This window comes from Hirundo rustica, chromosome 7 (assembly GCF_015227805.2).
Source record: "Hirundo rustica isolate bHirRus1 chromosome 7, bHirRus1.pri.v3, whole genome shotgun sequence".
Lineage (NCBI taxonomy): Eukaryota > Metazoa > Chordata > Aves > Passeriformes > Hirundinidae > Hirundo > Hirundo rustica.
The window spans coordinates 8896050-8911697 of NC_053456.1; the positions used below are offsets into that span (position 1 = coordinate 8896050).

Sequence of the window (15648 nt, forward strand, 5' to 3'; positions counted from 1 at the left end):
GCAATGCATCAGCTTGAACTGTCTGGGAAGATGAGCACAAACTTGTGTTAACCACATAAATCTGCAAACATGACAGAGTGTGTAAGAAGGCAGCTGAACGTGGGCCCATGTTTGGGGAGCAGGTACCAGCCACAGAGAGGCTGCCTGCACAGGAAGAGAAAGCAAGAGGTAAATTCTCCTCATAAATTCATCAGGGCATGCATAACAGCATCTACATCCCAGGAGAACACAGGTGACTTCAGTGCCACAGGACTCCTCCTTACAAGATAAAGTTACAGTAATTTAATTGCAGTTGAGAAAGTGGTAGAGTTCTTTCACTGGAGAATAAAACTCTGAAGCAAAGCTGCTGGTGAGTAAAACAGCCTCAACCAGAGAGATGTCAGGAAGGATGAGGAAAATGAGGTGGGAACAATACACAGAGGGTTCTTTGGCCCTGCATCTAAAATAAAGGGAATTTTTACTTAGATACTTTGGAAACCACACATGTCAATAAAAACAATAATCAAAGCTCTAGGAAATGGTAGGGTTACCCCTCCAGAAAGTCTCATGGATAGAGCATTGTCAGCTCTCACCCAGAGCTCAGTGTAGATGTGTAGGTCTAAAGCAATTGCACATGAGGTCTCATTCAGTTTAGCAGAGTTTGTGCCCAAAATGCCTGCTAAGGCACAGAGCCAGCATCACTCTTATTTCAGTGAAGAGAGGCTTAAAGGCACAGTGTCCCATACTGGTACCCCCTAAAAAGCATTTCAGAAGTGATGTCTGCCTAAAGGCACTTTATTGGATGCACGATTATTTTCTATTATTCTTAATTTGGTTCACGTAGTAGGAAAGCCTTGGCACTACCAAGAACAAACACATAGCAACAGAGTGCTGGGCTCATGGAAAGCAGAAAGGAATCAATCCCAGCCTTGAAGACATGTGGCTCACAGACTGGGCCTCTCCTCACAAAAAAAAAAAACAAAAAAGCAATCATTCAGGTTTTATTCTTAAAACTGAAACCATGAGCTTTCACTCCACTTGGAAAAATGCCCAACTCCTACTTAGGCGCAGTGATGTCTGGGCAGAGCTCAAGCTGCCACCCCTAAGCGAAGGTGGCTCCATGAAGCAAAGCTAGAAACAGGCGAGCTGCTCCTCGGACACAAAAGCCTCCCAACAGACATTTGTCCCTTTCAGCATGCTAAAGAGGGCTGGAAGAGAGGATAATGGAAAGCATTCACCACTGAAAAGCATGAAACACTGCCCAGTCCGCACTGTTTAAACAAAAGAGACCAAACATAAAACGAGAGAAGTAAAGCTGTGCCTCGAAACGGAGAGATCCTCTTCTCGAGTTCTTGAAAATAGCCAGTGATTTGGCCATCAAACGTTTCGTTTCATCGGAAGGAGCTTTCACTTCATTTTCATCAGAAGTCAGTACTGTGATGGGCTCATCGTGTGCATTCTCTAATTTCCAGTGTCACGGGTCAGGGATGGCACTGCCCGAGGCTCAAGAGCCGAGCACAGCAAAAAGAGAAGGGAGCAAGGAAAAAGTCATTTATGTCCCCCCGTTTTCCTTCTCGCAGCCTTAGCATTTTGACAGAAATTAATGCCTATAGGAAGGGAATTGCGCTGTTTGCAAAGAAATCCTCTAGGATTTATTGATCTTTAAGAAAAATCTCATTAAGCAGAAGAAGGAAAATTTACAACAGGTATGGGAGAACAAAACAACCCCTTGGGATCTTCACCAGGCCGAAACAGGATTAGCTCTGTAGTTTCTGTAATCTTCCTCACAGAAGAATGCTAATTCCGTCTCATTTGCTAGAACAAATAAAAAATTAAATATTTAGCACACCAGTAAATGAACCACCGACAGCCAGCTATTTAGAATCTTAGAAGACAATTAGCAGCTTTATGGTCAAAAACAATTATAAATCACCACACCCGTTTTGGTTTTTTCCTTCCTCGTCATATTTTTGAAAAAGGTTGCCAGTATTAAAGATGTCATTTAACCTCATTAAAAAACACCCTAAACCTACAAAACCGCCAAGAACGTGAATGTATAGAAGTAAATATGTACACGAGATCCCTCAAGATTGTTTAACACAGCCTTCAGAATTGTTTGTATAAGCATTCAGCAAATTAAGTGATTGCATTTCTAATTCCTTCAAATGCTAGGAAAGTAATGAAGCATGATACGCTCTTTTTTGGTGCATTTTTCTGTGAGGAAAGGGAGAAAGAAACTTCTTTCTTCCATTAAATTAGCCTGTAGGTATAATAATTTAATACTTAGAGGATCAGTAGAATATTTTACAGATCACTTTACATTCTCCCTCATGACCCATCAAAATATGTGTCTGAAGAAGTTAATTTTTTTGCCCTGCTGATGATTAATTCATGAGGCTTTGACAATATGCAAAGTGAAAGACACAAATTGGCTTCTCCAGCAATACCTTCAAATACCTCTAATTATTCACAGGGGATATGGCAGAGCTAAAGGACCCACAAAGGTTCAGAACAGTCACAATTCTTTCAACCCAGTAGGTCAAGGACTTCCTCTTCTAAAACAATAAGTCAGCAACATTACTAATTCAGAACAGAGCCAAATCTGATGGAATGCCTTCACAATTATTAAACATAGAATTCTTTAAGGTGCCGAGCCAATAAATTCCACATTCGTTTTTTAAATTAAACCTCAAGTTAATGAAGTCTGCCTGTCTTGTTAAAAAAAAGAAAAAGAAAAAAAAATAGTAGAAGGGGTTTTAGAATCTCGACTAGAAAACAGACAAGACTATTTGTAATGAATACTGAACACTTTATTAACATACACCCTGCTTAAAAAAAAAAAAAAAATGCAAGCATTAACTTTGCTGACTGGATAATAACTGTAATAATAATCACTACTACAGAGGCTTTCCTGAGGATACTTATCTAATGTCCTCATAATTTATACCTCTCTAGCCCAACCCTGAATAGTGCCAAGGGCAATCAACTGCAGCTTAGGAAAAATGTTCTGCATGTATCAGAATTTCCCAGATTTTCTAACGGTGATTCTGATTGTTTTATTCTAGTAAGTCTTGTCCAGACTAGATGCTGGAAAAAAAATCATATCTCAATAGGAGATTTCAAATTTTCTCACTGATTTAAAGAAAATGTACAAAATTATCATTTTGTACAAAATTAGTGGTATATGGTACATGATATCATTTCCTTGGCTTACTCTTTTCTACTTCTTGTTGAAGGAGAAAAGTAAAATCTTTACTACAAAGACTCCACTTCTAACTTAGTTAATTTTCACATGAAGATACACTGGAACATATCCAAGTTCAAAAGGACATAAAGGCACATTGCATGTTCCAAAGAATGGGTTTTCCTCTTCTAGCACAAATATCCTCTATACACTAGTGACTAATAACTGCTGTTATTCAGAATAAAAAGGGAAAAAAAGCAGCTTTTAATTATTTTCTGCCCTAAATGAACCACCCCTCCCTTTGTACAAGACACAGAGCAGGCTGCTGCATTCCTATTTCCTTGCACTGTAACGTTTAGTCTGATGTTTTGACACCTTTTTTGAGATCACATCCAACTGTCTCACTGCTGTAGCTATAAATCCAATTTCAAAGAGGGAAAATATAAACAAATACCTATCCATATCTTTTTGAAAGAAGACAGCTTTGTTATTTCTAATTCAACGTTTGGCACTGTCATCAGTCCCTCTCCTGAGCTGCACTGCCTCTTATGCCTTACGTAGATAAAGATCGTGGTTAAACCAATCTCCTGCTAACTAAATGACAAATCTGTAAGGCTCGGGTGCCAGGAGTTTTTTCCCCCCAGCAGACAAAAAGACCTGGTGCAGTAAAAACTATGATTCATGCTACAGGAACACTCAAAGACCTTTAGGAAAGGTATATTGGGACCAGCTGTAGCTCACTCCAGAAAAAAACATTGATGAGATATCCCAAGTCACTTAAAACCAGCAAACGAGTCGCAGGAAACAGGAGAGCCAAGTATCCTATGGGCAAGAAATCCCATTCAGTAGCTGGGGAGCAATCTGAGCACCAGGAGCAGGAGGGAGCCTCCTCTGTGAAGCCCCTGCACTTAGAGCACAGGCAGTTAAAGCTTTCCAGCCAGGCAAATCAGATTCAAATGAGCAAACTGTCCACATCAAGGTGGAATGCAACCACATCCCTGAAGTACCCTGCTGCCACAAAGTCATTCCACCACATTTATGAGAAGCCCAAAGGACATCCAGGGACCATCAATTTTATCATGACAGGCATTTCTTTACATTATTACCAAAAGGCATGCCCTATATGTAGTCTCCTGTCAAAATGTGAGAAATCAGGTCAAGTTTCAACTCTTTGCTATGTTCAGCACATTCTCTAAATGATACTGCTCGAGCTTTCCTGAGCAATCTGCCTATCAGGCACTGTATGCTGCACATTAAACAAATCTAATCTTATTTCATTATTCCATGCTGGTTCCACTACATACATTTCTAACCAAAACATCAGTTTAAATGTTACTGATAAGACTAAGCAGACACGGTACTAATAACCTATCTGTCAATCATTTAAAATTACTCTCAGCAGAATTATGAGCATACCCTCTAAAAATCACAATTTGCATTCTGAACATTTGGAGCGCAGATACCTGCTGCCCTCAGACCAATGATTTGAATAATGCTTCCCTGAATAATTATCAAGTCGTGTAAAGAGCACCAGAAATAGCATTTACTTTTCGGCAGCCTGTCCAAACATAATCAACCAGTTATCAGTTTAATGCTACCACAAGGAACAGCATCTTCAGTCAATACAAATGTACTCCTACCTACTCCAGCTGCTTTCAGCGTGCTGTCTCCCTTCAAAATCAGTTTGTCATCATCTTCCAAACTCACTACAAGATCACCAGTCTACAAATCAGAGAACCAGAATACGAAGATTAGAAGAATTTACTGATTTCCTCTGCTCCAGCCTCGTTTGACAGTGCTGAGATCTGCCTGCATCAAAGCATGCAAAAGGGGAAGAACACAGCTAGTAATCTTACCTTAGATTTGTGTGCTTGGTGAATAATCTTCATTGTATCTGAAAGAAAAAAAACCAGCGTTTTCCTAAAATAAGGCCTAATAAACAGACAACACTGAAAGTTGTACTTGGGGAAAAACAAACAAACAAAGGGGGAAGCTTCAACATCTTTTGTTATTAACCATTTTGTGTATTCAACCTGAAAGAGGAGAAAACATCTTAATCTCACAGTCCTGCGGCCACAGTCTTAAAGCAGTCAATGCAACATTAAGGTACCACATCCTATTGGGCTGCTGTGTGCTGGCTGAATTACAATAACCAAGTAATGACCATCTCAATTGCCAGTCAAAACACATCAATTTGAATGCCACTTAGGGTGTTTTAATAGGTTTTACATATGCAATTGGGGCAGGACCAACAGCATTTATGCACTGTCAACTGCTACAGCAAAATTGATAGGCAGCAAGTGATTAAGACACAGTAACCTGACCACTTCAGATCATCCCTTGAAATTTTCTTTCTCATGACTACAACACCCACCATCCACGGCAGAAATTTTGTTAAGCAAGTTCATTTTACATGAACATCTACAGCCTCTTCTCTTTAATGCCATACTTTCTTCAATAGTTTTTCTCTTAGGTTTGTGCAATGTAGTGGTTTTAGAAATTTAAAAAAAAAAAAAAAAGTACCACTTTCTTCTGGCAACACGGGCAGGGCTTTGCTAACAGAAGGGAAAAACGGGAAAATAACACAGTCACTAAAACAACTGGCAAAGATCCAGAGGGAATGGCTTAAAGCTATGCAACACTTAAAAAAAAAAAAATGAACTCTGAAGACTCAGTGTTTGAACAAATTTGATTTGGAGTAACACATCAATCTCTTCCCAGCAAAGAAGAAAAACGAGTTCTGCTTGTCTGCTCATCTTTTGTTCTAGTTTAGTTTTGTGCATTGAGTGAACATCACATATTGAAATAGTCTGGGAAGAGAAGGATGCAGCGAAGTTAACTATTGGCTAAACCAACTTTCAAACTACCAGAAGCAAGTATTCAGACGTTCAGAATAACAGAGATCACATTCCCACTCAGAAGTTCGCTTCCATACCATTCTGGCCCATTTTGAAGACTATTTAAAACACTAAATAAGGTAAGAAGTACTTGGATTCTCACTGCAGAGGTCACTGAGAAGGCAGCCTTGGCATGTTGTAATAACTGTGGTATTAGAAGCAAGACAGACATTAAACTGCAATTACCAGAATCCATCTTGCATAGAGACGTCACAAAAAGACCAAGCAATCACAGAAAAAAAAAAATACATTGCAATGATGAAACCCTTCTACTACAGCAAATAAACCTAGCCTGTGCCTGTTAGGTTTCAGCTCCTCTGTCTACTTTGACACATTCCCTTTTCTCTCATCTCTGTCCAGTCATGCCCTGAAGTATTGTCTCAGTTTTACCTGCTCAGAACTCCACCACTGGCACCCAGCAGTTTACCAAGGGTTCATCTGAGCTATTAAATGGCTTCTTTAACTCTGTTACAGAGATGAAACTGGAGTGTCTCCTCATAAGCTAAGTCCTCTGACTAGCCTTTGCTATTTTGTCCCCATTTGGTCCCACTCAATCATACTGCTGGTGTTTTTTTTCATCTTGCCTTTTCTGATAATAGGTCTATCATGGCAGTTGATAAGATACCACTTTCTAAGTGATTTTATGAACTACCTGCCATACTGCTCCTCATTCATGGATGAAGGAAATAAAACTGAGAAGCAGCTCATGGAACAAATTGGCACTCAGACTGCCAGCGTCAGTGAAAAGATGGCAATGACAAGGTACTAAGATAAGACTGACTCAGAAGAGCTCTAGACCAAGAACAAGAATAATCTATACAAAGAAATGAAGAGAAAATGGAAGTCAGAAGCTTTGAGATGTGAATTGGAGCACGAATCCAAGAGCAAAAATGTGATGGCACTGTATACGATATTAAAACAAGGGTTGCTGAATTCGTCAGGGAAGGAAGCTGAAACAGGCAAGGTGAGAGAGAACCTTTCTGAAACATCTGGAACTGCCAAACAAAACAGGAGAAAAAGTCTGGCTCTTACTGGCACTATTCATGCAGAAGTCTCACTGTCCTTTCCTCACAAAAACTAAGAAAGACACCAGAGCGAGCACTGCAGAGACAGCAGAGATGCCAAAACCACGAACCTGGATGATTCACAGCCTGAGGGGGAGGTGAGGAACCTGGCTTTGATCTTCCTGTGTGAAAATTTTCCTGCAGTTAGCACCAGCACAGTGAGAGCAGGCCCCCAGTAACTGGTGCAACAGGTTCTAAAGTCCTACAGGGCACAGTGAGGCCGCAGCCACCAGACACTCTTGGGAAAAGCTAAACTGATCCCCAAGTGCTGAAAGAACCAGCAGCTGGGATAGGCAGCACCAGGGATACAACTGAGAGCAGCAGCTCTAGACAGGAACCCCTCAAACCTCCAAAGCCACAGACGGGGTGAAGGGCACCTCCAAATTCAAACTTACACTTACAGATGTTAAGACCTTAAGTAACACGCTAAAAATAATAAAAACATTCAAATCCCTGCCACTGATGAATCGTCAGTCTTAATCCCTAATTCCCTAATTGTTTTTCTGGCTTCAATTTGCACTCTCTGTTTCACCATCAGCAACAGCACAAAATTAAACCCTTTGCCTTTTTTTTTTTTTTTTTTTTTTTTTTTTTTTTTTTTTTTTTTTTACAGGCAAATAGAGTTTATTGCCCTTCATGTACATTAAATAGATTTCTCACTCAGTTCTTTGAATCACCATAGAGGAAGGAGTTTGTCAGCTCCAGGAAGATGGAAGACAGAGGATCACCTGCAGGAAAACTCCAAGGGAACTTTGAGAATTGCCAAGTTTTAGGAAAAGAAATGTGACTGACATCCAAATTTACAAACTCCAAGAAAGGAATTAACTTAGTCTACTTAAAAAGTTTTCTCTGTCCCAAACAGGTGAATTGCACATGTTCATGCCAATTTGCACAAAAAGGAAATACACATATAACTTTACATTAGAGGATAAAGTCAGCTTAAATTTCACATAATGCTATTTCATATCACCAGCTTGTATTTAAGATATTTCATATCTACTTAGAGCAAAGTTCCCCTGTTTCTCTTATATTGTATAAGCTATTTAAGGATAAAAGTCTTAAGCATTTGCTACTTCTTGCCTTCAGCTTCTGCTTCACCATCAATAAACAGATATTGAAGTACATAAGCAGACAGAAAACTACAATTTCAAAGTGTTTCGAGATCACAAGCTGCTCATTAGGGTAAAGACAGAGCTAAAAGGCACTTATAAAAGTAATAAAAAATTAATATCAAACCCCATCAATTCCTAGTAGCAAATAAGGTAAACCATGCAGCCTTATTCAAAGATTAAAACAGATCTTCAAAATAATGGTCAAGTTCTGCAGACAAGATCCCAGTGGCATAACTCCAGCTACAAGGGCTGGATAGATCTGCAAATGTAGGCAGGCACTGGCACCAGCATTAGTATTGTACAGCAGTCGTCTTTTAAGGTGTATAAATGCTGGTGTAAAATATTATGTGGTGATTTGACAGTAATTACAACAAGAAAAATAAAAACCACTTACCATACTTGTAATTCTTAAAAGGAGGAGGAAGTCCTGCTCTTGAAGACACATCTATTAAAATAAAAGCACAAAGTCAGAACAAAATTCTCTTTTTAAATTATTTCCAATTCTTCATTTTCCATTATTGTGCAATGTATGCATCCCCTGGGCAGCCTTTACATCAAAATAAATCTGCAACATAGGAGACTTGTTTGAGTATCAAATGCTAAAATCAGCCTTTGGCCCAGATTCCGTAGTGACTCCATTTGTGAATAACTTCATTTCAGCATAAAGTCCCTCAGAACAAAACACCCCACGAGGACAGCGAGTCAGTGCAAGTAGGGGATGATCATGGGAGTCTGATCCTTCAGAAATCCGCCAGGAACATCCTTCCAATGGTTTGCCCAGCATCTCTCTTTACCTTATACAAACAGCTGCCAACTGTCATTTAGAACCGTTTGGTAAACACACCATGGGAAACAGCCACGAAAAGGAAGCCAAACTGTAGAAAATTAACTCTTCAGCTGCTTGCAGGACCCAGCCCCTATATAACTGCAGGAACAGTGACACCTTCCCTGGTGCCAGTGCACGCTGTGACTTAACCAGGGCCTCAGAAGGCCCAGCCACCTGTGGGGTGCCCAGCAGCAAGGTGGCTGAAGCCATGATTCCTTCAGTAGCTTAACAATTCATCTCAAACTGCCTCTTCAAAACGGGTTACAGCAAAGGAAGGAACAGGGCTTCTGGACCCCTGTGGAACGAGGTTCTAAAAAGTCTCGTTCAAGACCTTGGCTTTGTCTCAAATAACAGCGAGTTGCAATATTGCACACATCAAAGGCAAGTTTCTTAGCATTGTTTATTTTCTTCTTCATAGCAGCAGCTGTGCCATATGTTCTGAAAGTGCGTGCTGTTTTCTAAAAGCATCCTAAGATCTTGTCATGTCTATCACTGTCTAGAAGTAGAGAAATTGCCAAACACAAGACACCCACGAGTCCCAGGGCAATGTCCTAGGAGTTGCTCAAACGTTATCTTCTATAGCAGCTCAAGACTTGTTTAAGCTGACTTCATGGAAAAAAACAAAATTATGTTATTTTGTACCCTTTGAATGTCTCCATTGAGGTGTGTGGAAATATACCTGCAGGATTAAGGGTAACACCCTAATTACCAAGTCACTGTGTGGGCAGGCCTGCAGTACTTAACTTTCAGAGTCACTGTCACTTTCAACCAGGCTTCTAAAAGAGAAAGCCCACAGATGAATAAATCTGCACCACAAAGCTCGAGATGGAGACAGAAACTCAGAAACAAACAAGCACAGTGAGACCACACAGCACCAAAAACAAATTTTCAAGATTCTCTCTTCTCACGAATAGCAAACAGACTTGCCTTCCCACATTCCAAGTATTTGTGTAGTTAGGATCAAAGACTCTCTAAATTCTATTCATTTATTCCTATTAATTTATGAATATTTGCCTGACAGCACCACTCGAGGAGCCTGAGGCACTGAGCCAAATGCAGCTATGTCCTTGTTTCCTTTAGACTAAAAATGGGGATGTGGGCAGGGAGAGCAGCCCATCCACATTCAAGCGTGGCACACCAACCGTGGAAGCTCTTATTAACTCCAGACCTTTCATCTAATGAAGGGAAGCACACAGGGGATGTAAACACGAATCTGGCATCTCTACCGAAGCCACAGATTTCCCTCTCCTTTGCTCCCCTGCACTTTCTTGTGCAGGAACAGCAGCGCTCAGGACTGACTGAAGGAAGGAGACGAGCACACCTTACCCTCCCGCACAAAGGCGATGAACTCCTCCACCGTCTGATCCAAGGGAACGCCGTGGTACACCACAGGCCTGAAGTTCCGGTGCTCAAAAGAGCGGACAAGACGAACCGTGACGGTCGAGCTTTCCGCTGACATGAGAGTTTAATTCTGAATAACCTGGGAAACATTAACGGGAGGAATCACTGCCTTTCCCTCTGCTCACGAGCACAGCTGGCGAACAAGGTGCGGGTGGGCCTCATGCAAAGGATAAAACACGGCGAGAAATCCGACAGCATTGTGCCTGGCAGGATTTCACTTCTATGATCCCTACTGGAGCAGTAACAGGGTCTCAAAACAGACAGGGCATTACTGATACTGCACACCACACACTCCAGTGTCTGTGCTGTGTAATGCCACACCAGACTCCCAATGAAACACGCAGAAGTGCTATGGATAAATGCCAAGTGTGTTGGGTTTTAAGTGACTGAAGAATTTACCTGCTGGGCGACTAACCCTGTGCTCTAGAAGAATGTCCTAATCCAAACAAACCCAAAGACTTTTTTAAACATACTTATGTTGTAGAGAGTGTAATACCCTGAAAAATGCCTAAGCTGTTACACAATGCTCATTTTCACCTCCCCAGGGAAAGTGAAAAACCACCCCCACATACACAGGCAAATAATTTTCCTGGTACACTACTGCATAATTAAGCAATTTAATTTATAATAGTCGGTCTCTAGAATGGCTCTGTGGGCCTAAACTAGAGAGCAGAGCCTAAAACAGAGCAGCCTTGTTGACCCAAAAAACTCTTCAAACAAGCCCCCATACTGTTCTGTTGGGTTTTCTCTCCACACGAAAACAAGCTCTTTTCTACCTTGACAAACTTCTCTATTTTTGGCACTGGGCATCCCTCAGCTTCCTGGCCATGTGCTAAAGTGCCATAGCAGCAATGAGCAAGGACTGCAGCACTTGTGCTCCAACATCATCACAACCTTTGCACCTCCCATCCCTGAGCAGGCATCTCAGTCACCGCCTCCAGCCCTGAGAGGGAACCTTTTACCTATTCACCCCCTTATGTTCTTTCTTATGTTCTTTTTTGTGCATTTTTTATCCTTTTTTTTTGCTGTGGCGTTATTTAAGTGTTCCACCATCACACAGGTGCATCCCAACCTTGGCTGTATTTCTCCCAGCCATAGCCTGGCAAAGAAAACTAGCAATATTTTCATCAAGCACTATCTTTAGTGTGGTTACAAATACCTTCCACCACACGGGGCAACTTGCTTTTACACTGCCTTTGTTAATTACCCCCCCGAGTTCGAATTCCACTTTAAATGAGCTGTGTGTAACACACCACACGAATAACATGCCAATAATTAATAAATAAATAAATAAATAAATAAATAGATAGATAGATAGATAGATAGATAAATAAAAGCATACTTTGCACCTGAAAATAACTCGGTTTATACTAAACAGCAAAGATGTACGTTTTCTTGGTGCTATTCCACATGGACTGGTGACTCGGGGGCTGCAGTAAAGGGCACAGCATTCAACTCGCTTGCTCCTAAGCAGCGTGGAAAAAACACTGCGGGAACACAGAATCGGGAGCTCAACCAGAAATCGCCAATTTTCACATTTACTACTCAAACCGATCGCACGTAGGGCTGGGACCATGTACTACCCCGCGCCTCCACGGGGACAAGAAGGCAGGTGGGAGGCGCTGGTGGCCCATTCCTCTGGGAGAGAGGGACCTCCCCGCGCCCGCAGCAGCACCGGGATCGCCGCCCGCCCCGCCGGGCCCCTTACCGCTCTCCGCCGGCACTTCCGGGTCCGGCCCCGCCCCGCCCCGCCCACCCGCTCAGCCAATCGCGTCTTTGGGTGGCACCCCTCGCGGCGCGGGATTGGCTGCGAGGACTCTGTCCCGCCCCCGCGCCGCGCCCCTCGCGCCGCCGTTGTCTCCTCATGCCCTGATGAATGGGAGGCGCCCGCACCGCCTCCGCATTGGCTCCTTGCCCGCCCTGCGCCCGCCTTCGGCCCGCGCTGATTGGTGCCCGCGGGGCCCGCGGCGCTGCCATTGGCCGGCGCCCGGTCTGGCGAGGGGTGAGGCGGGCGCGCGCCGGGAGGGCGAGGCAGAAGCGGCGGGGTCGGGACTGCGCTGTGCTCGTCGCAATGACCGAGGTGCGGGGGGCGCCGGGGCTGCGGGGAGCCGGGGGGCTCCGGGGGGAGCCGGGTACCTTCCCCTCACTCACCCGCTGCCGCCTTCCCCCCAGGCCGCGTTCCAGAAAGCTGCCGAGGAGGTGAAGCAGCTGAAGTCGCAGCCCACGGACCAAGAGATGCTGAGCATCTACAGCCACTACAAACAGGCCACGGTGGGCGACGTGAACACGGGTAGGTACCGGCCCGGCTGCCCCCGCCGGCGAGGCTGGAGACGCTTCGGGAGGCAAAACCTCTCCCCCATTGCTCTCCCTCGGTCCCGCGGCTCAGCGAAAGTGACTCAGGGCCGACTTGGCACGGATTTGTGTTCGGAAGGGCACAGGCTGACCTGATAAGGCTTTGTGCAATTCGTGGGGTTTAGATTAACCCGGCTGTCGCTGTTTGCACGGTGCAGTGAGGCACTGAGGATGCTGTGTGTTAGCTTTGTGCAACTGTTTGGATTTTTGGAGACCTCTGTCAGTAAGCAGCTGCTCAGGCCCAGGGCTGCTGCTTTAATGCAAGCACTTCTCGGTTATGCAAACTTAAACTGCAAGGCAAACGATACAAGGGTGGAATTGCAACATTGCAGGGGATGACACGGACAGTTTATTTAGACTGGATTGGCTGCTAAAAATAGTACTGAAAAGCAAAACCAGAAGAATAGGAGAAAACTTTTATAAGAGCTGCAATTAAATACACTTCAGAAACACTGTACCAAAAATATGTCTGCAAGTACACAGTGCAAAATGTTTCTGGCTATTTCTCTTGCTACAGTGCTGTCCATGGCCTTTGGAATAACATTTACAGTGAAGCGTGTCTCTGTTGACCTTGTGTGACACTGGAGTAGCTAGAATTAGAAAGGGAAAAGGTCAATTCTTTGGAGTGCTGGCCTCCTAACCCAGTAGCTGGCAAATTTTATTGAGTGTCCATTGATTTAAAAGCTGGCAGTGAAGTGTACAGGAAATGGTAAGTAATTTAATCTCCTTTTTCCCAAGTTGGCAAAGTGAGGGAGAAAAGTAATTACTTTGGGTTTCAGATGTGATCCTTTTGCTGTAGCTGGACCTCAGCGTTGTTAGTGCTTGACAGGGTGAAAGGGTGCTCCAGAGCTATGAATATGCCACCATTCCTGCAAGTGCCTGCACTGCTGTGAAGCAGCAGCCAACGTGAGTTGGCAGAGAAGCAGCCTGTGGGAGGGTGACTGCCGGGGTTTGTGCTGGAGAGAAGTGGAGCTGCCAACTGGAGCTGCAGGTCACTGTGCCACCGGAGCTGTACAAGGGTGTTTCTGTGGATACAGCCCAGATCCATTTGTGAGTTCTAAGAATTGTCTTTAAGGGGAGAGAGAGGAAGTAAAACCGCAAAGGGGACTTTACAAAGATTAACCATATACATGGCATTCACTTTCTACTTGACCACACCACAGCCTGCAGTGAAATGAGTCAGATTTTCAATGTCCCCAAATACAGATGCAGAACTATAGGTTTGAAACACACCACTAACTTGATGATAATGAGTTCCCTGTTTGCAGTAACATACAGCTGTCTGTTTTCTTGTTTCTGCCTGTAATGGACCTCAGGGTATTTCTGCTTTACTTTAGAGCTGTTGTTCTTTGATTGGATAGGTCTTATGTGGGAGCAGGCTCTTCAGAAAGTACATCTAAACCAAATCACAATGGCTGGTGCTCCTCTGCTCAAATGCTGCCGTCTGGAGGGAATTTGAAAGAGTCTATTTCTGTTGTCACCAACCATGTTGTAACATATTCCCCTGAGGTGATCTGCTGACTACAGGTTAGCCAGTAACAGCTGCAGAGATGAGCCATTGGATTTAGTCACGGTTAAGAGCTAACTAAGCCTTCAAGTGGGTATTACCTACAGCCAGATCACACAAACTAATCCTGCTATTGATCCTGTCTCTCTCAGAGCGCCCTGGTATGCTGGACTTCAAAGGCAAAGCAAAGTGGGATGCCTGGAGTGCATTGAAAGGTATGTGTCTGATTAAAGAAATTAATAAAATTACCACTGGCAAACTAGTCAGAAAGGCACATGTAGTTCAGCAAGAAACAGAGTAGTGTTGCCTTTTAATACAAGAGTTCTAGAAGTTTGGAATGCCATGATAATAAACTTTAATTACCTCTGCAAGGCAGAAATGATCCTAAAAAATATGGCCTGTGTGAAAGAGAATTAGGGTGCAAAATGCCCAGCTAGTCTAAGATGTTAAATAAAGAACAATAACAGCAGCAGAAATCTAAATTTGTTTTCCTGGTCCCAGCCTAATACCCGAAAGACTGAACTCTTCCTCCAGCTGTTGAGCATCTTCCAGTTACAAAAGCTTTGGAAGGAACAACGAAGCTCCCAGATCTAAATGAGGAGCCAAAGAGGTGGTCTAATCGATGACAATGGGTCCTTTTTCTGGTGTTTTAAGGAAGAGCTTTTCTGCAGTAATTGTCAATGACATTAATGGAACTAATACACTGCCTAGTTGCTGTCTGTGCAAAAACAACTTTGCTTGGAAACATTGTTTTTTTCATGACTGATGGAACACATTTGTTTAGGATTTTAGCAGTGGATTCACAGCCAAGTGACCTTCCTGGCTGCTTTGCTCTCTGGTGGCATGGGCTGTAGCGAGGAATTGTGACTTGTAAAAGGCATCTTAATCTGTGAAAGGTATCTGACTGCTTCCTGTGTTCTGTCCTTCAGGAATGTCCAAAGAAGATGCAATGAAAGCTTACATAGCAAAAGTGGAAGAACTAAAGGGCAAATATGGCATCTGAGGACTGGATAAATCATGCACGCCTGAAACCTGCCTTATTTCTAATAATGTGGAAAACTGATTTCTAAGAGTAACTTTAGATACCTAATATGTCGTAATCAGTTCTCCTCATGCCTGTAGCTCAGGAGAAGTTACGTACCTGCCTAATGTACTGACACGGTATCAATTCCTTCTGGGAACGAAAACCTGGAACTCATTAAAGTGCGTTTGGTACTTTAGCCGTTGTGCTGGTCGTCCCTTAGCGCTCGCTGTGAGCTCCATCCCGCAGCTGGTGCCGCTGCCGAGCGGAGCCGCCTCCCCGGTCCTTGTGCCACTAGAGGGGGT

General features: G+C 43.3%; 2 protein-coding genes across 3 annotated transcripts; one reads left to right on the forward strand and one right to left on the reverse strand.

Annotated features, from left to right (window-relative positions):
* Positions 1–758: 758 nt before the first annotated feature.
* On the reverse strand, positions 759–12208 carry C7H2orf76 (chromosome 7 C2orf76 homolog). 2 transcript variants are annotated; one of them, XM_040069620.1, is made up of 7 exons: positions 12172–12208; positions 11813–11950; positions 10389–10542; positions 8631–8681; positions 5020–5057; positions 4804–4885; positions 759–1794 (listed from the first exon to the last, which is right to left on the reverse strand). In XM_040069620.1, exons 3-7 carry the CDS (start codon positions 10519–10521, stop codon positions 1718–1720), a joined length of 381 nt encoding a protein of 126 aa, XP_039925554.1. In that variant the 5' UTR covers positions 10522–10542; positions 11813–11950; positions 12172–12208; the 3' UTR covers positions 759–1717. The 2 variants fall into 2 exon arrangements, with proteins under 2 accessions (XP_039925554.1, XP_039925555.1); XM_040069621.2 differs by lacking the exon at positions 11813–11950.
* A 242-nt stretch (positions 12209–12450) lies between these two features.
* Positions 12451–15542, forward strand: DBI (diazepam binding inhibitor, acyl-CoA binding protein). The gene is made up of 4 exons (XM_040070357.2): positions 12451–12543; positions 12636–12753; positions 14475–14537; positions 15252–15542. Exons 1-4 carry the CDS (start codon positions 12535–12537, stop codon positions 15323–15325), a joined length of 264 nt encoding a protein of 87 aa, XP_039926291.1. The 5' UTR covers positions 12451–12534; the 3' UTR covers positions 15326–15542.
* The last annotated feature ends 106 nt before the right edge of the window (positions 15543–15648 follow it).